The sequence below is a fragment of the Penicillium cinerascens genome (assembly GCF_028974065.1).
Source record: "Penicillium cinerascens strain IBT 15544 chromosome Unknown contig_5_segment0_segment0, whole genome shotgun sequence".
NCBI lineage: Eukaryota > Fungi > Ascomycota > Eurotiomycetes > Eurotiales > Aspergillaceae > Penicillium > Penicillium cinerascens.
The window spans coordinates 3,373,470-3,395,751 of record NW_026695294.1 but is presented as its reverse complement, the minus strand read 5'-3'; the positions used below and the strand labels follow the sequence as shown (position 1 = coordinate 3,395,751).

Genomic DNA, 22,282 nt, shown 5'->3' with positions numbered 1-22,282 from the left:
GCATGCATGGCCTTTAGGCATGACCTGTCTAGTAGCATTAGTAGTAGAATTAATTGAGCCGATCTAGATTGTCCTACATACATGCTGCTGTGCAGGATGCTTGCAGATGCCTTTATTCAGGGCACTGTCGGCAGAAACTTGGAGGTGAAGGTTGGGTTCCAAACTGGCGTCGGTTCCCGTCGAGAACACGATGAATGGTATAGCGCCTATATCTATTGTTGTCGATGCGAGGATGACTGACCCAAGTCAAAAGGACTGGGCATGGCGGATTGTTATTCTTCACGCTGACGGCGACAATCCAACTACTCTCTACGGCCGGAAGTCAAGATTTGATTCCATCGCGGAATTTTTGGATTGGTACAGCAGCTGGTATGATCATTTGAGTTTAGATCAGGTTCGCAAGCAGATCTTGAGCTTGTACGGTGATGATGACGACGAAGTTTGAATCGTCCGCATCGCTTGTTTTTTAGTCCACTATTGGGTCCGATTGAATATATGTGCCATGTGCGATATTTGTATTTGGACTATGCCTGCGTAATCCTGTCAGCGGTTTACAACAATGCCTAGTCCGTCCATCATGCTAATCCATGTCACACCGAGCACAAAATGGCTATCACAGATTTGTTTTCGGGATAGCGCAAATTCCCCTAGCGAGATTGAAAGATCTGAATGGTTAACTTATATACCAAGAAAAGCGGAAAACCTTGTATCTAGCTTTCAACCATATAAGCGAGTTGCACACAATTGGTATTCCGTCATAAACACCTAATCTGCTTCAGTCGAAGTGCCATTTGCGGCCAACCGATCACAGAGATGGACTGAGACAGATCGCCATTTCGGAGTATCCACGAACGTGGTTTTTATCAAAATCTCCGTCACAGAAACGGCCTTCTGGAAGATATCAATCTTCTTATGACCGATACTAGTTCCATTGGATACAAGAGTAAACGGCACAGCCAGCGTCCCATTTGCATCTTGGCTATCAACAATCTTCGCCAGAACCTGGTAGGACCGGATCACCTGGCCATTCGTCTGGTCCTCCATCAACACAATGCGATCAATAGCGGTCGGGTAGTCAAACTTAATGGTGTATACATCATTTTCGTCTGTATTGTGTGCTGCATGTGACCCGACGGGTTTCTCGTAGCAGGAGCTGATGAAATCACCCAGCTGCTTGTAGCGAGCTGCATAGTTAGCCGGAATCAGTCCGCTTCGGTCGGGGGTGAGATCCAATTCCAGGAGACAGTTGCGGCCAACGGTTTTGTGATAGACATCGATCATTTCTTCGATCGATCGCAACGGCTGATCGACGCCGAAGAACCAACGGTCGTCGGTCTGCAAAGTGGTATCGCATTCGGCTGGGCAGAAGTAGGGGCTTTTAGGATCCCCGCCATCGTTGGTCACGCCGCTAAAATAATCAGATTTGTTGACTGTGCGATGAGACATTGTTTTTTCTTCTTTACCTTGACCAATTCTCTTCTGGAGCCTGTCCTTCTTCCGTCCCAATCCATCGAACTAGAGGGAATGTCAGAGCTGGCATACCAATCTCATCCCGTCTTAAAATGGACTCACTTGAATTAGCAGATAGGCAGTTACCGTCTGTATCGCATCCATTGAAAATGACCGCCTGGGGCTGGGTTGCCTCCAAGAGACTCTCAATCTTGTCCTTCTGCGAACTGCTGTATCCACCATCAAACCAGATATGTCGAACGGTAAGAATATGAACAATACAAGATTACATGCTGCTCTATCTGATATGACTCACCTCGGTCAAGCTTCCGTAATTCCTCCATAGCTCGCTCAACTGGTCAAGGACGATTTGGTCGTATGTGCCGTTGGTAATATTCACCTGACCAGGGGCCCAAGAGCCGGCACGAACATCGGAATCTTGTACATTCAGATAGTTGTTCACGACAACGCTGTAGTAAAGCCCATGTCCGACATTGTACTTTTGCGCCGAGTCCACGAAGCTCTTTACGACATTCTTGCCCTTAACCGGCGATTGGGCGATCGTATAGTTGTAGGGGACTGTTTCGTTATTCCGGTTTTGAAAGGTCACTTCACTCGGCCAATTTGTGAATCCGCAGTTGTGCTTTGCAACCAGAGTAGCATACTTTGCACCCAGCGCAGTGGTCGTGTCCATCCATGCATCGGTGTTGATCAAGGTCGGATCGAACAAGGATGGGTTAGGCACTAGGTTGGGAACATTGTTGCAGCCATCAATGCTAAGATACGTAGCTATCTCAAAATGTATGAGGACTCCGATCTCTTTGTCTTGGAAGTCCAGTTGTTCCTTCGTTGGCAACGCAATCTTCGAGCCGTCGATCGGAGAAATACGGAATTTAGGCTGGTAGGTGCTGGCTAGTGCGCACGTTGCGGCACATACGCCTGTCAAGATACTGAGGGGAAGCTTCATGATCCGATAGGGATTTGATCAATTATCTAGACTGCTGCGCGGCGAGTTCAAACTTGAGAGATTTATATTCATGGAAGTCTGCAACGATAGTCCAGCGTTGTATTGCAGAGTGATAAGACTAACTGACGATGCAACACTACTAATCTCCACTCACATCTATGTAGCATCTAGGCCGAAGTTCAGGGCTGAGAAATGACATGTTTGAAGGATCGACGTCAGTAGTGCCATTTTAATGACGCTGCGGTTGCATCTCACGGTACATTAATTGCCCCTAGGCATAAAAACGTATATTTACCCGCTAATCGGCAAATAAAATCGGATAATTTCTTGAAAGAACTTGCAGACGCAGTGGGTGTTTCCTATTTATATTTCCTCGTGAAGGATAACCAGTCAACACTAGACGACACTTGCGGATACTGCGGGGAAATGCGGGGGAATGCAGCCTTGCCCCCAGGCTCATTAAGGCCTGCTTCAATTGAAGCGGATAGCAAGAGAAGATAATGGCCAATGCGTTCATCCTCCTGCCATTGGACGAAAAGTGGGAACGCTTCTATGAATAAGACGTGAACTGTGCCATGGTATATTTGACGACCGAATGTACTTCTGGTCACGGTCGGTCAGTTCACCTCTCAATAGCATGCCATGTAGTCGCGCAGCGAACCCACCTGCATATTGGCTTGATAATACTGGACTATCTTGTAAACATAGTGAATGAGGACATCTTCAGGTTTATTTTTGTAGCATTTCAGGAAAATAGCAGATTGAGGGATACGTGAGACCAACCACCTTAGTTTTTCAAACAATTATCTCGAGAATTATGCAGACTTGTTCCTGACAACTTCCTTTCCTAGACATGGTGCATCGCGTTGTTTCGTTTCTGTGGCTCTCAGACACGATGGCGCATTACATTACTGAATCTTTGCTTAGACATGAAGATGGTGTTTCCAGCTTGATATCCAGTTTCCTGGATGTTAATCGCGGTGCAATTAAACACAGAGATCCAAGTACGCATGATGGCTGGTAGTACTTGACTAATCCTATTACGGAAACACATCCGATATCGGCGAAAGGCCCAAATGCCGTCCACTAAAAGAGTTTAGCGGCCTCCATAAATGCCGAAATGGGTACCTAGCTCCGCTTGACCTCATCCTGATAACTAACTAGGCTATCCCGTGTTTCGAGACTCTCTCTCCGCTTATGTAAAAACCAGTTCGGCCATACTCCGGCCGTACGCTGCTCCGCTAAACCGAACCAAATATCCTTTCCCTTCCCACTGCGCTTGCTGAAAACTTTGCTGGCCTTGTGGTTCTGCGGTTCATCCAAGGCTTCTTTGGGAGTCCTTGCCTGGCAATCGGGACTGCCACCAGCCCGTCTACGAAAGCCCAACCAGAATAAGAAACTTGTGAGAGATCGAGCCATTTCAAATATTAATTATGGAAAGAAAGACCTCGCGCGCGCTGGCCGTCAATTCGCACATGTGAAAAGTCTCCCAGAAGGCACTGTGAAAGAGGGAAAAGCTTGTACAAACTCACTCCACTGGCGATCGGCAACTACCGGTAACTACCGGCCGCTCGGTTCCAAATTGCGATGTGCATAATAGTCGCGAGTCTTAGACGCACGCGCCCCGCAGGAAACTTTGAACACTTTGGCCGCTTTAATTATATAATCCAAGCCCGAGTTCCATCCATCTTCTGCCCCGACTCGCACCTCCTATTCCCCTCAGAGAGGTTTGTCAACGAGAAGACGGCCTGACGGCTTCTCATTCGTGATGGCTGATCGCAGTCTGGCGGTGAAGGCGGTGGCGGCTACTTTTGTATCAATCGCTTTCGTCGTGGTGTGTCTTCGGGTATATTGCCGATCGAGAGTGGTCAAAAGCTTTGGATGGGATGATGGTCTTATGGTGGTGGCAATGGTATGTTGCTTGAATTATTATCCCTATGACAACTGCTGAACCTAATTGGGGCAGCTCTTCTATATTATGTATTCAGGAAGCATGATTGGTGGAAGCCTTTATGGCACTGGGAGGCTATTTGATGATATAACCAAGAAGGACGCCCTCATGGCAATGAGAGTAAGGAACAAGTACAATCTCTTGGACTATAATGAAGCTCATTCACTTAAAAACTCTCTAGTACTGGTGGCTTTGCGAGATTGGTTACTGTTTTTCTTCCGTCTTCTGCAAAGCCTCGGTCTGCGTCTTCTTGCTCCGGATTACCGTTCGCCGCGTCCACAATTGGATCCTCTACTTCGTCATGTTCTTCACCGTGGCAACAGGTCTACTGTTTATGTTCCTGATGCTTTTGCAATGCAAACCGCTCTCTTTCTTCTGGACCAGAGCTGGCCCCGATCCTCCAGAACATGGATCATGTATAAACATGGACACAATTATTGCAATGACCTATGTATACAGTGTTTTCGCCGCGATTTGCGATTTGACAGCTGGTATTCTTCCCATCTTTTTGGTCTGGAACCTGAACATGAATTACAGCATGAAGTTTGCTGTGGTTGGCATTCTCAGCATGGCTTGCATGTCAGTTTGTATATGTCTGATAGCCCTCTCCGTCTCAAAGACTAATATTTCTCGGTTGACTTTTAGTGCAAGCGCTGCAGTGATCGCTCGGTTTCCGTTCGTGCGAACATTTGCCGATCCGGAATTTTTGTGTAAGAGCCTCTTCCTCTCTCAAATAGCCATAATCGGCTACGAATAAGTCCTAATCAATTATAAAATAATACAGATTCTACAGTTGAAATAGCTGTCCTCTCAAACGTTGAAAACGGACTTGGGATAACAGCTGCGAGCCTCGCAACACTTCGTCCGCTCCTACGCCATATAAAGGGAGGGCTTTCATCGGCTGGCTACTTAAGTGGAGAGACCACGGTACCCTCATCGCGTCGAAATGATCAGCGGTTTCAGTCTCTTGAGCTCATAGATCGAGGAAATAATTTGCCATATCAAGTCACGGTCACCACCAAGACGGCAAGTGGCACTTCACCTTTCCGTCATTTGGATGAGCGGACTGGAAGTGAAGAGTATCTTACAGCATAAGCCCCACTCTCTTACTGCAAATAAATAAGCAAAGGATTGCGAAAAGTCACAATGAGTAGTTTGACCATGAAGCATGCTAATACTTAAACCGATTTTTCCCATTGCCGAGGCATAGCATAGATGTGGAAAACGTCACGATCAACGGTCTTCAATTGAACTCAGTGTTTCCTTCGTAAGCATCGCATAGCTCGGTAGTCGGCCACTTTCCTGAAACTTATTCTCAGATCATGTATCTCACAAATGGTCGGTTGCCTTGCTTTCCGCGGCGATGTCCTACCCAATGCTGAACCCGTATGTGCCTCTGTTCTGCGCGGATTAGCCAGCACTAAACAACGTTCTTGACGAACATGACTACTTCAGGCAATCTACACGATTATTAATCTCTAGAAGTAACCGCCTGCATGAGACAGTATATATAGTCTATCTTCGGCGCGTTTGGCTTGCTACTAATTAAGTTAGTTAGACCTCGCACTCACCCGCGGGTGACGCTCTGAACCCTCCACCCGTATCGCCCTATAGTGGGTGGAGGGTCCGACATCTCGACCCTGAGGGTCGGATATAGAGGTGCCCGACCCTTAGGATACTGAGTACTGCGCACATCGAAGTCATGGATCTGTACACCCAAGTGCAACCAGACCAGGAGACACCCTTCCTGGCCGGAGAATGGGAGACGCTGCTGTCGCACGCCGTCGAGCTGTATCAGCGACTCGAGAACCTCTTCGCCGAACTGCCTGTGAGCTGGCGTTTCAAGACGGTCAGCGACCCTTTGGCGAACCCACGCCTCGTGTTCCCGGGGAAATACCACATCTACTATAACACCTGGATAGCCCAGGTGTGGGACGGAATGCGGGCGTGCCGCATCATCTTGAACCATGTCATCTACTGTCTACTGCTACGCGAGGGACTTACATGGGCACCGCACGAGTTCTCAGACGGCGGCGCCTACACGAGCCTGTTACAGAGAGTATCGCACACGACGACGGAGATGCGGGACGACATCCTCGCGCCGGTGCCTCACATGCTTGGCTTCATTCAGCATGAGGCCACAACTAGCACCTCATACATAGACTGTAGCAGCAGCGCCGGCACGCCGTCCTTGGTCCCTGCCTCGGGCGCGTACTTTGTCGTCTGGCCCTTGTACCTTGCCGGAATCCGCCTGATGAACACGCCAGAGACACGCGAATGGATCGTGGACCGCCTACGTGCCATCCGCTCCACGACGGGCATCCAGATAGCAGCCTATCTGGCTGAGATGAAAGAGAAGGATGCTGCCCATCTCAATGCGATGCTGCTGACGAGCGAGTTTCTGCTTCCCCACTGTTGATGTGCTTATTTTCTTGGTTATATTGGGTATGTTAAAAGACAGCGATCATTAGTCTAGGGTATAAAGCGATACAAAGTGGGCGTTGTCAAAATAAGGACAACTTGAAAATATTGCAAAATTCGGGATACAGCACGTCTCAGAAACTACTATCACCACCTACTAATTGCCGAAATACGCTAGTACCATTTAGGAATTTTTCAGTAGAATGGTTTGTAAGAGCCTGGTATTGTTGACAACAAAGGTGTATTCTACGTTGGTCCAACGGACCCTTAAGTAGTACATAATAGCCGTGCTGCTAATCTACGGGAAATACCTATATATACACCTCAATCTCTCATTGCTCGTTTTCATTGATTGCAGCTTATAAATGTAGGGAATTGAATGTAATCATGTGATGGCTAAGCCCCCCGTACTAGTAGGCCTCGTCAAACCCCCCCCATCCCCTCCCTCTTTAAGACCCCAACACGGCTTTGGCAACATCTGGGTAATCATGTCGGATCCTCTTGGCCTTATTTCTAGCAATCGCTTCCACCGCCGTGTCAATCTCGATACAATATGCGGTCCGCTGACCGTCTCGTTCGCCGAAATGGGCTGTGTCACTGGGCCCGCGCTGCTGTTCATACCGGGGATGTTTGCATCGCGTTATATGGGCATCCCTCTGCACGCTATTGCAGAGCGCGCTGGCGTGCGTTTACTCGTTGTCGACCGGCCAGGTATGGGTGCATCGACCGATGTTCCACTCAACAAGCGAATCGCCGCTTGGGTTGATTTGCTACCGCGTCTGCTAGCGCATCTTGGTATTGCTCGCGTCAACCTTGTCGCCCACAGCGCCGGGACGGTTTATTTGCTTAATACCTGGGCGCAGTGCCATGAGCTTGTAGGCCCAGAGATTACTTTATTAGGTATTCAATTAACCCCTCTCTTGAAGGAGAAAAGGAATGACCTAGAATGCCGCCAATAGCCCCTTGGGTTAATCCCGCCTACTCGCGCGTTACCGCGATGCAAATAGCACAGTATGTGCCAACGAAAGCATTCAGTGCCTGGCACCATATCCCGCGCTTCTTTGTGACTCAGGCCGCTCCTATACTCGCGTCAAGCAAAGCTTTGTTTCGTCAGATATCATCACAAGTAAGCGAGGCGGTAGAAGAGAACCGCTCATCCCTCGATGCTAATTACCAGAGCGCTGAGCGCGATGACAGCGTGTTACGCGCGGAACAAGCGGAGCTCTTTCGCCTCGCCGCTTCCTTCATGTACGATGAGACCACCGTCGGTGCTAATAGTGAGGCTCTTTTGTGTCTTCGAAAGAGCGATGGCAGTGACTGGGGTGTCTGTTCGGACTATGCTCAATGTGCGCAGATGCTGGCTGCCCGCGAGCAATCCACAGATGGCCGAGTCAGTCTCCGAACGTACTTTGCTTACAAGGATGCCCTGGTGGGCAGTCGGGGGGCAAGATATTTTGAAGAGTGTTGGAAGGCACCAGGTGTAGAGGCTATTGATTTCATCTCCACGACGGTCGATGGAACAGATCATGATACTTTGCTGCAGTCAATGGACGTGTGGAAGGCGATATTCGCTTCGATGTGTAGGCCTCAATAGCTTCTGAGATTCACTCCGCCCACTATCCGTTTTTATGAACCACCGCAACATAAAGTCATGGTCGCCAAACTACCCGCGCAAAGAACTGAAATTACAAGACAACCCACAAGCTAACCCAAGAGCTAACATCGCTTACCTGGTACATTATCGTCTAAATAGAGCAACTAGCCCTGAATCCTTAGCACCGCTAGAGGGAGTTAGAGCTGCCCGAGGGGCGCTTGAGGGGAGCCACGTAGCAAAAAATACTTGCCAAGGATAGATTAGACGTAATAGCCTTAGAATTACGCAAAATAGAGTTCGAGCATAGATCAAAGAGAACAAAGTAGTAAACCTCATTTCGAGCGGAGCTGTTTCCGCTCCGAATATGTATTATTCCGTAATACAAACAAACAAAAAGCACGCCATGAAGGCACGAAAACAGAATTCATTTCCAAAAAAGATGCAAGCTCCAAAAGGCATTTGCTATCTCAAGGAATCAAACATCAAGCGGATGGGAAGAGCTTGTATCCCATGTCCTTGACGAAAGTCTGTTTCCAAGGCCCCTGGAACTCGTGTTCAGCGAGCTCGGCATAGAATTTCCCATGCGCCTCTCCGTCAATCTCAGAGTATGCAGGAGCCCCATCAGTCCTCCGTTCATCAGCATAATAGAATCTGCCTTTGGTCAATTTCAAAATTATTGTAGCCGGCGAAGGAAACGCTTACTTGAAGCCCTTATTAGAGTACGCGGCAGCAGCAGAGCGGATGATGTGGGCCGTTGCGGATTTACCAACACCAAGATCCAGGAGGTTTGCAATGGTGGTCGAGTCGAGTATATTACCAGTGTAGATGAATGTCTTGGAGCTAGAGTCAGGAAGTTGCTCGAAGCCTAAAGCCGCCTGTTGTGCAGCGACAAACGCACTGGTCGTGTTGATATTGAAATCTCGACTGAAGTCAGACAAGGGAAGAGACAAAGGGTCCGCTGGATCATTTGGAGTCACGGCGGCAACTTCAAGGTTGTTAGCGGGGTTTCGGTAAAGGGCTTCCACGAGGAACATGCTTACCATTGTAAACAACAACGCTTGGCAGATTGAGCGATGCTTTGACTTTCGAAAAGATACCCTTCACAGAATGAGGATCCGATAGGTCGGCGGAAATATGGACTTGGTTCGCATTACTATCTTCTTCCTTGAGGCTTCTAGATGCTAGGGCAACTTTGTAGCCCTTTGCGGCAAAGGTCCGAGCCACATGGTGCCCGATATTGGGACCGGATCCGAGAATGAGAATGACAGGAGATTTGCCAGCCATACTTGAGCTTGTATGAATTGATAAGAGAAATTGACGATTAAGGAAGACATACAAGTCTTATTATATTGGCTTCAATGATCAAACAGCAGTTACATCTGTATTATCAATCCACGTGTTTGCTAGTTTTGCTCTGTTTGCTTGAACTTTATCAGAACCTCCCCGGACCTACACCGCTCTGCGGCGATGTCTCCGAGCAAGTTGGTTGTGTTTGCATTATAGTTTGTGCTGTTTGTGTTTGACTTATAACGACCAATCAACGTCGATGACAAATTGCACGAGACAATTAATCTCAGTTTCCCCGAACCCCCGAGGCTTGGGAATCATTTCTGTTTGTCGAAAGCGTTTATGGCTCGGCTAGTAATGATGTAAGCAATCGGGATAATATCCTCCGTACTTATTGGGTTGAGATTTTTCTAGTAGTACCGGACGGAGTATCCGTAAACTATATTGAAGGATGGCTTAATGGCCTCCCGCGTGATTGGCTTATTGAGGTCTCGCCGAATGGCTGGACTACTGATCAGATTGGCCTACGCAGGCTAGAAAAACACTTTATTCCTGCGACCGCTAGGCGTACGCGTGGAAAATATCAATTGTTGATTCTTGATGGCCATGGTAGCCATCTTACAGCGCTATGTGATCGAATCTACACCGAAAACGAAGTTATTCCGCTCTGTATGCCAGCACATTCATCACATCTCCTATAGCCTCTTGATGTAGGTTGTTTAAACGCGCCTGTGGCCGCCTTGTGGAGAATCAAGTGCGTCTTGGCTATAATTATATCGATAAGCTCGATTTTTGGATGGCCTACCCTAAAGCGCGCGCGGATACATTTAGGTCAGAAACAAGCCAAAGCGCTTAAAGATCTACTTAAGCAACGTTCAAAAGGCCCACCAAGACCTACCAAAACTATACTTGACCAAATTATCAAAGGCTACTCTCTAGCTTTGCATCACACAGCACTACTCGCGAAGGAAGTTAGTGATCTATGCGCGCACAACGAGAAGAAGCGGCAGAAATGCACACCAAGGGCCTAATAGTTGCTGAGGCCTCGCAGGTTCTACAGCCTCCTACAGAGGCTATAGAGCGCGTTTAATCACCTACGACTGCGGCCGTTCAACAGCCTAATTTACTACCTCTGCCAGCCAAACGCGCTCAACCAAAGTGTACCGGGTGTGGAGATATAGGGCATAAGATCAATTCATGCAAAAGTCGATAATTTCTGACTATATTATAGCGCTTTGGTAAAAAGAAATCCTGCTTGGAAATATAGTGGTGGGTGAAGTGGGCGGGCCGACCTGTGTTAAATGGCCGAAGATATATTCCTTTTTTCTAGGGAATTGATAGGAGGAGGAAGGGGGGGGGAAACCGGGGGGCGGTTGTAGTATCCATTCCCTATTATTCTCCAAAAGGTTTAGAATGCCCGCTATGAAGCGGCTACTGCTTAAGACGGGCGCGAATAAGGAAGACAAAGACCGAAGGGGTTGGGCGCCTCTATACCGCGCCTCTATGGCAGGTTCGACGTAGTCGCGCGGCTTCTATAGTATATGTCCAACTTATGGGGGCCAGTAGAGAAACGAAGTTCCACGTCGGCACTAAGATATGGCACGCGTGGACGACGGATACTTCGGTGGGAATATTTAGCCTAGTTATTTTATATCACAGTAAATTAATGGAATTGCTGCACGGCTATTCTAGCTTAAGTCTCCTGCGATAATTGCCTCTGCCTCGCAAGCTTCCTCCGAAGGTAACCCGTGTAGCACATTAATATCATAAATCCCAGTGACATGTAAAACATATTTGCGAGAAATCTTCCATCACAAACTTTGTCGTCGTTCCAAAAGTTGCATGTAATAAGCGAGCCAAAGAGCCAGACGTAGATCGCTAGAAGGCATCTAACTTAATTAGCTCGATAGTCCATATATAGAGGCTAAATTCGTAGTTCTCACTTGAAGAAGTGTCTAACCAATGGTACAATGATATATCTGACAATGAGATCGTCGGGATAGGCTTCCGCGATCTCAATATGGCGATTTGGAAACACGCTATTATCGTCTGGCTGGCTGCGAGTGGATGTTGACTCGGGTTCTTGGGGAATCGCTTTTTCCATATTGATCAATAAAAGTAGTAGGTAGGCTTAGACGACGGACAGGACACCTAATTTAATGGAATACTAAGAGGGGGTGAAGAGAATAAAAGAGTGAAAGTAGGGAGGGAGACGGAGCCCCGGTCGCGGTGGCTGATAGGAGATATTTATTTAGGTTCGCTGGCCTTTACATTATACGAGACATGAATCACGTTTTTCCAGGTGGGGCGGTATATACCGCCTAGACGACCAATCGGATTTTACGGTATACCGTGGAGTTTGGGCCAGTGCGAGAAAGGACTTTTCGAATCGGAGGCAAGACAAAACATATAAGAGAGGGTTTCTAATCCGTTGGAAAGAAGAATCAACACTACAGACCTCTTCAAACATTCAAGAACCATACTACACAACGAAGATTATCAATCAATTTTGTTCCCTCCTCGTTGCTGTTAGGCTGGTCTCAGCTATCCCAGTGACCCAGCTTTCTGTTGATCATGACCATGGTGCCTACGAGTTAGTGGCCTACAGTTCAGATCAGGTTGAGCTTCGTAGTCGCAATATAGCGAATCCTCTTGAGGCACGAATCGATTGTAGAAGAATCGGCAATACGATCGTGAGAACGGGTACTAGCGCTGCCGTGTAACTCATTGACTTTTCCTTATCCCTCTCTGTTCCTTTACTCTTTATTCATATTTTAGCTCGGGGTCCTAACATACTGCATTTGTTCACGTAAGAACCGACTATGCCGCATATGTCTGTGAACAAGAAGCTGCCAAACGCTGCGTTCAATATGTTGGCTACGTGCAACACGCTCTGGATGGTATCTTCATTGCTTTGGGCTTTATGCGTGGCTCAATAGGCACTTCTATGACCAATGAGCAGCAGTCCTTTGAAAATGGTGCGGTGCGGCGCGACCTCCCTTCGAGCACTGTGTGGGAAGGTCTTGATCAAGCTCTTCGGAGCGATAGTTGGAAGTTTGACTCAATAGAGCAAATCGACGTCTCTAACGTTACCCTTAATAAGCGAGACTTTGATCCTTCGCTTATCCATCGCACTATTGCCCGAAATGTGGCAGTTGACGACCAGAGCAATACTTCTGATCTCGCATTCAAATTTTTCGATAACGGTGACTTGAATTTACACTTTGCCGGTGACTTTGGACATCTTTCTTCCGGCACCGACCAGAGCCCGACTCTACAGCGACGCTTCGACGGTGCCGGGTTCAAGATCGCAGCTACGACACGTGTCCGTTCGAAGTTGACCCGAGATCACCAGAGAAGTATGGCCTACCATATTGCCTGTGATTGGGCAAGTGATTCATACAGAATGTCGACGTCTGATTATATCGGACTGGTAAAGACCGATCACACTGCCAACTTCTACTTCCGTATCATTCCTGAGATCAAGGGTTTCGGTCTCAACTACGAGAGCGTCAATATCTGCGGCCAGCTAGCACCATTCCTGTAATCCTGGCATGCCTTGTCGGATTCAACACGTATCTAACAGTTGTCATCCTCTGTTGGAGATTGGGATCTCGGGTAGTCAATATTTGTTGGTTATGTTTGCTTGTTTTCCACAAAACCCGAATTTGACTCTATCTTACTCAGCCAGTTTACCCCTTAAATTCTCTTGCATCTGTCTAGTCTACACAGTCCACCCCATTAGTTTTCTGCGTTATAAAAGCATATCTCCAGTGTTTTAATCCGACAAGCAGAACACATCTCATTCCAATCTGAACATCGAATCTGTCATCAGTATGTTATTCCAGTCAATATCGTCATCAACTAACTCCCTTGTAAACAAGCAAACGGAATACTTGAAGACATGGCCCCCTCTCGCTATATGCTTGGTCATTTATTTAAAGCGTTTATGGTACGATATACTACTACTCACTTGCAGTAATTTTCCTGTACCACTTGATTAATTTGACAGGCTAACAGGAGACTGGATAAAGCTAGCAATTTTTTTGGCAGCCACATACCCCTATATCTCTGGTCGTCTGTGGGCCTTTTCCCGTCCTCAGATTAAATGCACCTGGAAATCTTGCGGAGGTTAAGGCATTTTCCAAATATGAAATCAAGTTCCGAGATAAATTGAGGAACTGCGAAGACATCGTCATGATTGAGAAGCAAGGAGCTGCGATATTGAGCTGCGATCCAGGAAGGGACCAATGGAATACCGTTATGGGAACTTTCTGGAAGAATCAAACGACAGTCCCATCTGGAGGACTTTATCTGTATCGGTATGATGCGCGAAAGTATCCAAGTACCCATGGACTCTTTCCGATCGAGCTTCAAAATTTTGCCGACGAGTCCAAGTTTCATCCGCTTGGCATAGAGTTTCAAGAGATCAGTTCTACTCTCATCGTTGTCAATCATCACTTCGAGGGCGCACGAATTGAGATATTCAAAGTGGATATTACCTCACATCAACCGGTGGCCAGACATACCAGGACGCTCATCGACCCACTTATCAAGACGCCGAACTCTATCAGTGCTCTGAATGAGCACGAATTTTTCGTTAGCAATGATCACTACTTTCGGATTGAGAAGAACCCAATCTTGGCTAAGGTGGAAACCTATGGCGCTATCCCGTTAGGAAATATTGTCTACGTGCATCTGCACAATGATACGTCTGCTTCGCTCAAATCCGTTGTCAACATGCCATACCCTAATGGCATCACACTTCTAAACGATTCCATGCTCGCAGTGGCAGCAACCAGCTCCTGTCAATTTCAACTTTTCAATATAAGGTCGGACAAAACACTTGAATTGACCGAGACGGTCAGAGTACCGATGATGCCAGACAACTTATCAACCGACCAGAAGGGTAAACTGCTAATCAGCGGTCATCCCCATCCACCGACTTTGGACAATATGGTGAAAGATCGGACTCAATGTTTGGAACGCCTCTCTGGCGATGTGAGCGAGTGTCTCACTATGAGCGTTCCGAGCTGTGTGATTGAGTGGACCGAAGCAGATGGTATTAAAACTCTGTATAGGACTGCTGCTGAGTTTGGGTCTAGTTCTACATCTGTAAGAGACAATGCATACGGGCTAGGCTTGATAACAGGTCTTTATGAGAGAGGGATTATGGTCTGGAGGGAGTGATCAGTGTTGAACCAGGAAATACAATATGTACTCTGACTAGATCAGGTATGCGTCCTTTCAATCTCGTGGTAAAATCAAGTTATTTTCTGTCATGTCGAATAAAGTGCATCTTGAGAAGTCTAATTGAGTTGGTTTAGTTCGCTTGCTTTCACCTGAATTTCTGGCTACTACCTTATTTAGCGAGTTGCCCCCTTGAAATTGATGTTTGGTTCTTAGCTTACTCCAATTCTTACTCTCCGAGGCCACTCTAGATGGAGGAACAAGGGGCATTAGGTTACTTTGTCTATCTTATCAAGTGCTTATTCTCCTATCTTGGCACAGTGTGCTTATTCTCGTGTTCGTTAGTAGAGGATTTAAATGGCCTATCAGATATCCGCCCTTGGACGTAGAGTATACAGGAGATTGGCACTATTACAGTCGTGAACATGTAAACCCGTATGTCTGGGTCGGAGATTTCTCTACGTGGACCGGTGCAGGCGCAATAGTGCCCTGTGAGGCGACCGAGGTGGGACGTTTCGACATCGACAGTTTTTTCCACAAATGAACATATCTATCCAGGCAATCGGGTCACGGGGTGACCCTGTGTAAAAAGAAATCCTATTAAATACTAGAAATATGCGGGAGGATTATAACTTTAGGTAGTAATTGCTAGTAACATTGAGAGGTTTAACTAGTAACAGAGATGACGGGGTGGACACGTTGTTCCCCCCGTCACCTTTTGATACAAAAACTAGCATCTCCTAGGAATTCCTACGAAAGACATTAGAACACGAAAATTCTCATTGTAATAATAGTGACGGTAAAACTGCCGCCTCGGGGAGTGATCGCCTCCCGGAGCACAGGGTGAGTTAGTCACCCCGCCGCCCCTAAGCTGCGCCCTGAGCAGCCTGATCGCTCACCCCAATGCCCAGGCCGACCGGCCCATTCGAAGGGAACCTGGACGGGTCCGGGTCCGGGTCCGGGTCGGGTGACGGGTCTTGATCTTGGACCCGCGGGACGGGTGAGTGCCAGGTCTAGTGGCCGTTGATGCGGTCGGTGAGCATAGAACGTGGAACGTTATATTAGCGCGCTGCGTCTCGAATAGAGCTGATTTCTTTGTTTTTTATAGCTTGTAAGGCTAATAGAAGGCGCCCTTCTTGCTCAATGGAATTTCGGCTTGATTGGGTGCGCTTTGCAGGCATAGTGGTTGGTAGAAAATAGAAGGACGCGTCAGGACGTGAGTAGTTGGTTGGGTGGCCGGGTGGGTAGTGAATTACGTTAGACACTAATTTGATTAGTATTAGACCTCTCTCTAGGTATAAAGCCTACCTAGGCCATCGCTATCATTAATATCATCCTCGCTATTAGGTTCAGCGAAAATAATATTGAGAGGTAAAGGGGGTATTATAGGCAGATAAGAAAAGACAGAACAAAATACTAGAAAAGGGGAGTAGTAGATAGGAAGAAAATAAACTAAAGCGGTGAGAAAAGCGAACTAATTTCTATGAGGCTTTGGATGCATTCTCTGCGCCGCCAGTTCTAAGTGTCCCGGTGTTTTGAAAGCATATTCTGAGTGTCGATTTTGCTTTCGTGGGAGGTTTGACAACTCGGCCGCTCTGTTCTTCGCGCTCAATGGTGACAGGTGTTGAAGTTTAAATTTTATTTATCGGTTGTCCGTGAGCTATCGTACAATAGAAATGAGAAAACAGATCATACTGCCTTCCCTTCGGAAGCTCGGATCATATTCGTTCAATAAAACTCTGGAATACATGATCCTTTTCCTTATTCGACCTTTTCCGGACCATATTCTCCCTTGTTATCGACTGTAATTTGGTTCGTGTTTTCATCAGTCTCAGCTTCAACTAGATGTTGGCCGTGGACAAGTTCCAGAGCAGGGGGTCGGTAGGACTTGCGAGCGGTCAGAATCCAATTGGATCCGGCGATGACAAGAATGACGCCAAAGGCGGCGACGCAGTAGTTCATATTCACTGGGTTGACCGGGCTCGATGTTGGCCACATGAAGAGAACAGATGTCAGCAAAGCCCAAGCGACGTCGGCCGCGTTACAAATGTAGCCAATGGCGTTGGGCAACTTGAAGCTGCGATTCTCGGGAAGCATGCACCGGCCGCGCAGCATGTTAATTCCCGGTGGAATGGCGTAAGTTATGGTAAAGCAGACCACGGCGGCGGAGATAATGGCATTAAAAGCGTTGTTGGAGCCGAGGAAGATAAGCCCAAGGATTATGACCCAACCGAAACACCATATGAGCCCGACGACGGGTACACCAAACTTCGGGCTAACATGTTCGAAGTGGCGATTGAAAGGCATGCCGCCGTCCCGTGCCAATGCGTATGCCATCCGAGCGCCGGTAGCCATGTCGTCGATGGCGCACAGGGCAAAGGAGAGAAGGGGAAACATCATCAAGCATATACTACCGGCCTTGTTTGACGTGGCCTGGTAGTATATCTCAAGAAGAGGCTCAGAGGCCGAAATGGCCGATGGGATATCCCTAATGACAGCCATGACGGCAGCGATATAGCCAAATCCAGTCACGACCGCCATCACAATGGCGTAGATCATAAGCCTGGGCCCTTGGGTTGTGGGGTTCGGCATTTCTTCGATCATATGGATGGTTGAATCGTAGGCAGTCACGGAAAATGCACTTGAGCAAAGGTTAGCTTTGAGTTCTTAGGAGGCCAAGTACGAGACTTACCCTTGTAACAAACCTAGTTGCCAGGCCCAGCCGTCTGGCCAGCCGGATTGGTTGATGAAACCACCAAAAACGAATTTGGCGCTCTGGAAATTTGGGGCGGTACATGCTAGGATAACAACCAGGCTAATTATGAAGCCCGTAAAAGTGAAGAACATGTTGTACCTGTTCAGGTGGGCTAGAAATCGGTTGGCGAGCAGGTTATAGGTAAATGCAATGGCACCGATGGCGACATACAGAAGGAATCGCTGCCATGGCTCCGGCTGAAAGGCAGGGCTGACGAGCTCAGCATAACTCATGATAATTCCGCTCACAAGCAAGCAGTTCGCCGCTGTTAGACAGACCCACGCAGCGAGGTTGATCCAGCCGGTGATGTAACTGACTGCGCGTCTGGTCGATTTCCAGCTGGCAACAGCCGCCCAGTGATACTGGCCACCTGCAGTGGGATAGGCCGACAGGAACTCTGCAAGCGAGACAGCACAGCATAGATTGAAAATACCTGCGACGGCGATGCCCCAAACGGCGCTGCTGGGCCCACCAGAGGGCAAAGAAGCGTTCACTGTGGTACCAATGGCACACCACGAATTGACAATGGCAAATGCCATTCCAAGCATCGAGAGGCTAGAAAAGGAGTTTCGGTGCAGGTCGGATTTGATACCCATTCGCTCAAGCGTGGCGTCGGCCTCTGCAGTGGCATTGGTATGGCGTTGTCGAACGGCTCCGCCTTCTTCCATCTTGAAGGCAAAAGCAGGGATAAGTTAAGAGATAAGTGAAAGGCAAAGAAACGGCTGAGTCCCGTCAATCATGTGCGCAACCCGGGCAATAATAAGCCTTTTAAGGATGGGATCCTTGAACGCTGCGTTAACTTCGGGGAGTCATGCTTTGCGGATCTTGCCCAAAAAGGCAGGCATTTGCAAAGGAAAATGCCAATATCCGGCATATGGGCCCACTTATCAAAAGATAACGTACGATAACGTGACTCGCGCTCCACAAGGTCGTCCTTCCCCGCGCGGTCCTGCATCCAGTATACTCCACAGCCTCGAGCCATGCGACAATCTCCAACTGAGTGTCTTAACATATCCCGGATGTTTCCGCCGACGCGAAAGACCATAACCAGATCGCGCAACGGATGCGCAGTCTGTAAATCCAAGAGGGTAGGATCACTTCACGATCAAGGTCAAATTCGCCACATCAATCGCTAACCAGGCATACTTCAGCTCAAATGTGATGAAGCCAGACCCGGTTGCTCGCGCTGTACGAGACTGAGCATCGCCTGTCCAGGCTATCAAAAGCATCTGAAATGGCCTACACGACCTAGGACCCCGAAGCAAAAGACAGATGCTTCTAGCAGCGCTGGATCAAGATCCTCATCGGACTGGACCCACTATACATTCAATCGACTAGAGTCTCAACCGCCCGATCAATCCGCAATTGAGCTCTGCAACTCGGACATATTTGAGCAGGTCTCCTGTATAATCGATGCCGGCAACATTGCCATGCCGGACGATGACAGCCTTACATTGCCACTCCCGTTCGATGAGCTTTCAGGGGATGTGGACCTTCAGCCCCCGCAAACGCCGTGGAAAAATACTCGTCTGACACTTCGGGAGCCTAGCGAGGAGGGCCTATGGTTGAACCACTTTTTGGGCGCTACAGGATCAGAGTTTGATGCCTCATCGAGCCTGAACTCTCCAAAGCAAAATTTAGAGCCTCATTGCGAGATGCCACTTGCACGAACCCTCCAGGACCATTCCTCTATGCTGGTGGAGTACTATTTCAAGGAAGTTTGCGGAATGATGTCTTGCTACGACGGCCAACTGAACCCGTACAGAACCATGATATCCAATGTTTGGTCTGGTTCTCCATCACTCTACTACATCACCCAGAGCATGGCAGCTGCATGCTTGTCCGAAGTTTCACCCAATTTCTCTTCTATCGGTCTTCAGCTTCAAAACCAAGCAGCGCTATGCCTATCGGGTGAGATTCGCGGGCATCAGATAGAAACATCGTCTTTGTTGGCACTGGTGATGCTTGGGATGAGTCGCTGCTGGCATAATCCTGGCGACATAGGCCAGTCAGAGTTTGATACGCTTGCCAGGATAGTACTGTCTTCCAAGGCCTGCGAGAGCAACACTAGAATGGCCGACGAAGAGAAGAGATTTTTTTTCCATAACTCTCTTGTTTATTGGCAGGTTCTGCTCTCCTTTATCTCTGATAGGGAACCCGACGTCCGGGGCATAAGACACAACCGCCCTCAGCCCGCCCCATCAGATGAGCTGGAATCACATGAACCGCAAATGCCGCACCCTCAAACTGGCGTGGGGGTTGAAGTTCAGATGCTTGCCATGAATGTTGGAAATCTCGTCAGAAAAGAACGAAAGCGCATTCACTCTCGTCGATTCGCATCTAGAAACGATATTGACCAAGCCCACAAAGCCATTCTCGAGGCGGAACAGCTACAATCTCGGCTTTCCGCAAGCCAACTGCCACGTAAAAACACGATTGTCGACTCGGGTGATGATTTGACTCCAGTGGATCACCTGATAAAGATCGCCGAGGCATACAGGTGTACGGGCCTATTACAACTTTACCGAAATTTTCCAGATCTCTTGCTGCCATATGCATCATTGAATGATCCAACACACGAGTTTATCACATTCAGCCCGATTCCTGACAACTCCCCCAACCCGGAAGCTGGGCTTCCAGAAAATGCATGGCTGATTTATTTGGCCCTACACATTCTCGACTTGGTTCAGGACATTCCTGTGTCATCAACGAGCCGATCGATCCAGCCATTCTTGCTTGTTAGCATTTGCAGTGAATTGGCTCTTGATCGTACGGGTTGCTCAGTGGCCAGTGCACAGAAACTTCCTTTAGCAAGTCTTGCGTCCAGTCCAAGGTTAAAGACACCGGTAACTGAACTCGACATTTTGCGCGCAAGGAGATCTATTATATCCCGCCTTTCCTCCTTTGAAAATATGTTGGCTGCAAAGCCTATACAGCAAATGCTTCTTCTGGTCAAAGAGACGTGGGCTTGCATGGACAAGAATCAACGGGACACGTATTGGATGGATGTCATGATGGATAAAGGATACGAGACCCTTATGGGCTGACTTTTGGGAAGATTCAATTATCCTTTGTACTTGTATATGTATCATAAGATTTATATCACAAGCCCAAAGCATGAAACAACGGAGGTCAAAGTTCGCATGTACATCTGCGTGGGCCTTTCTAAACTTTACATGCCTGAATCTATATAACCCCTCAGCCCTGTGCCAATAGCTAGCCCATTTGATTATAGAGATTTAGAATACTTATCCAAAAAAAAAAAAAAAAAAAAAACATTATTTATAAGTATTTCCAGCATTTGCAACTGCTATTCCCATTATCAAGATATTATGCGAAGCATTCGGATGACCGGAATGCTCCCAACGCCACCAACGCCAGCCTGGGTGGAAGCCAACCAATCGGGTGTCTTAAATTGGACCCACTATGATTACCCAATTAGGCCATCAAAAGCTAAGGAAATCGAAAGAGAAGCTGTTTAGTCTTTATCATGAGGCAGGTGGCACGGAAAAGCGCCCGTAAAATGACCGAAGCATCTGTTTTATTTGGAATCTATTAGGGTGATCAGGTTTAGAAATTATCGCACCTTTTTTCTTTCCAGTTTCAAGTCGCGCACCATGGCAGCGATTACAACAGGCACTTCTTTCAAGGTCGCCCTATTGCAGACTAGACCAAAGGCACATCCTCACTTGAATTTTTTTGAATGGGCTATTTAGCAATGCTAATACTCTCAAATAGGCCCTCGATGCCGATTACAACTTTTCCCATGCTGCTAAGACTGTTCGCGTTGCTGCTGCCCAAGGTGCTTCACTGGCTGTCCTGCCAGAGTATCATTTGACTGGCTGGGTCCCGGAAGAGCCATCCTTTGCCCTAACGGCCGAAAACGCCCTCAAATTCCGACGAAAATACCAAGAATTGGCTGCAGAGCTTCACATCAACATCTGTGCCGGTACTATTGTTTCTGAAGCACCCAAAAACAGCTCCTCTCAGGAGGATACCAAGGATACAAAACGAACCCTCCTCAATACATCCGACTTTATTGACCACAACGGTCATCTTCTTGGCTCCTACACCAAAACGAATTTGTGGATCCCCGAGCGGCAGACCTTGACGTCGTTTGTCGAACATGCTCGTCAGGTAGCAAAAGAAGGGAATCCGGCACCGAATCCCCATCAAATTATCAATTCTCCCCTCGGACCCGTTGGTATATTGGTCTGCTGGGACCTAGCCTTCCCCGAAGCTTTCCGGCTACTGGTTTTAGCTGGTGCGAAAATTATCATCATCCCCTCCTACTGGACATCGGCAGATATGTGCGGCGAGGGACTTGCATACAACCCAGACTGCGAGAAGATGTTTGTGCAAAATGCCCTTGTTACTCGCGCATTCGAGAACACAGCTGCAGTTATCTATTGTAATTCTGGTGGCCCTGCAGAGGAGGGATTCTTTGGCTGCAGTCAAGTCGTGTTGCCTATCGTCGGAACTGTGCCTGGAAGCTTCAGTGACAGCGAGGAAGGGATGCGCATCATAGAAGTGGACATGCGGACGGTGGAAATCGCGGAGAAAAACTACCAGATTCGCGAGGACCTGGGGAGAGAGGATTGGCATTATGGATATTCGAAATCTCATTTGTAGCCTGTTCATTGCTCGGATGCACCCACCTAGATGTCC

The 22,282-nt window shown here is 47.9% G+C and overlaps 10 protein-coding genes across 10 annotated transcripts; 7 read left to right on the top strand and 3 right to left on the bottom strand.

The window, feature by feature from the left end:
* Positions 1-232: 232 nt before the first annotated feature.
* N7498_005761 (uncharacterized protein) lies at positions 233-445 on the top strand (the record flags this gene model as incomplete). Its single annotated transcript, XM_058452823.1, has 1 exon — positions 233-445. The coding sequence occupies one exon, from the start codon at positions 233-235 to the stop codon at positions 443-445; it is 213 nt and encodes a 70-aa protein (XP_058309361.1).
* A 320-nt stretch (positions 446-765) lies between these two features.
* On the bottom strand, positions 766-2,416 carry N7498_005760 (Glycoside hydrolase family 29; the record flags this gene model as incomplete). The annotated part of the gene is made up of 4 exons (XM_058452822.1): positions 766-1,408; positions 1,464-1,515; positions 1,573-1,669; positions 1,766-2,416. 4 exons carry the CDS (start codon positions 2,414-2,416, stop codon positions 766-768), a joined length of 1,443 nt encoding a protein of 480 aa, XP_058309360.1.
* A 1,768-nt stretch (positions 2,417-4,184) lies between these two features.
* On the top strand, positions 4,185-5,462 carry N7498_005759 (uncharacterized protein; the record flags this gene model as incomplete). The annotated part of the gene is made up of 5 exons (XM_058452821.1): positions 4,185-4,328; positions 4,383-4,487; positions 4,549-4,946; positions 5,013-5,077; positions 5,152-5,462. The coding sequence occupies 5 exons, from the start codon at positions 4,185-4,187 to the stop codon at positions 5,460-5,462; spliced, it is 1,023 nt and encodes a 340-aa protein (XP_058309359.1).
* A 607-nt stretch (positions 5,463-6,069) lies between these two features.
* On the top strand, positions 6,070-8,382 carry N7498_005758 (alpha/beta fold hydrolase; the record flags this gene model as incomplete). Its single annotated transcript, XM_058452820.1, has 3 exons — positions 6,070-6,781; positions 7,203-7,688; positions 7,748-8,382. 3 exons carry the CDS (start codon positions 6,070-6,072, stop codon positions 8,380-8,382), a joined length of 1,833 nt encoding a protein of 610 aa, XP_058309358.1.
* Positions 8,383-8,864: 482 nt separating this feature from the next.
* Positions 8,865-9,666, bottom strand: N7498_005757 (uncharacterized protein; the record flags this gene model as incomplete). Its single annotated transcript, XM_058452819.1, has 3 exons — positions 8,865-9,033; positions 9,085-9,367; positions 9,423-9,666. The coding sequence occupies 3 exons, from the start codon at positions 9,664-9,666 to the stop codon at positions 8,865-8,867; spliced, it is 696 nt and encodes a 231-aa protein (XP_058309357.1).
* A 2,926-nt stretch (positions 9,667-12,592) lies between these two features.
* On the top strand, positions 12,593-13,216 carry N7498_005756 (uncharacterized protein; the record flags this gene model as incomplete). Its single annotated transcript, XM_058452818.1, has 1 exon — positions 12,593-13,216. One exon carries the CDS (start codon positions 12,593-12,595, stop codon positions 13,214-13,216), a length of 624 nt encoding a protein of 207 aa, XP_058309356.1.
* Positions 13,217-13,866: 650 nt separating this feature from the next.
* On the top strand, positions 13,867-14,859 carry N7498_005755 (paraoxonase; the record flags this gene model as incomplete). Its single annotated transcript, XM_058452817.1, has 1 exon — positions 13,867-14,859. The coding sequence occupies one exon, from the start codon at positions 13,867-13,869 to the stop codon at positions 14,857-14,859; it is 993 nt and encodes a 330-aa protein (XP_058309355.1).
* A 1,761-nt stretch (positions 14,860-16,620) lies between these two features.
* Positions 16,621-18,282, bottom strand: N7498_005754 (uncharacterized protein; the record flags this gene model as incomplete). Its single annotated transcript, XM_058452816.1, has 2 exons — positions 16,621-17,500; positions 17,552-18,282. 2 exons carry the CDS (start codon positions 18,280-18,282, stop codon positions 16,621-16,623), a joined length of 1,611 nt encoding a protein of 536 aa, XP_058309354.1.
* Positions 18,283-19,044: 762 nt separating this feature from the next.
* N7498_005753 (uncharacterized protein) lies at positions 19,045-20,661 on the top strand (the record flags this gene model as incomplete). The annotated part of the gene is made up of 1 exon (XM_058452815.1): positions 19,045-20,661. The coding sequence occupies one exon, from the start codon at positions 19,045-19,047 to the stop codon at positions 20,659-20,661; it is 1,617 nt and encodes a 538-aa protein (XP_058309353.1).
* A 570-nt stretch (positions 20,662-21,231) lies between these two features.
* N7498_005752 (carbon-nitrogen hydrolase family protein) lies at positions 21,232-22,246 on the top strand (the record flags this gene model as incomplete). Its single annotated transcript, XM_058452814.1, has 2 exons — positions 21,232-21,264; positions 21,353-22,246. The coding sequence occupies 2 exons, from the start codon at positions 21,232-21,234 to the stop codon at positions 22,244-22,246; spliced, it is 927 nt and encodes a 308-aa protein (XP_058309352.1).
* Positions 22,247-22,282: the final 36 nt, after the last annotated feature.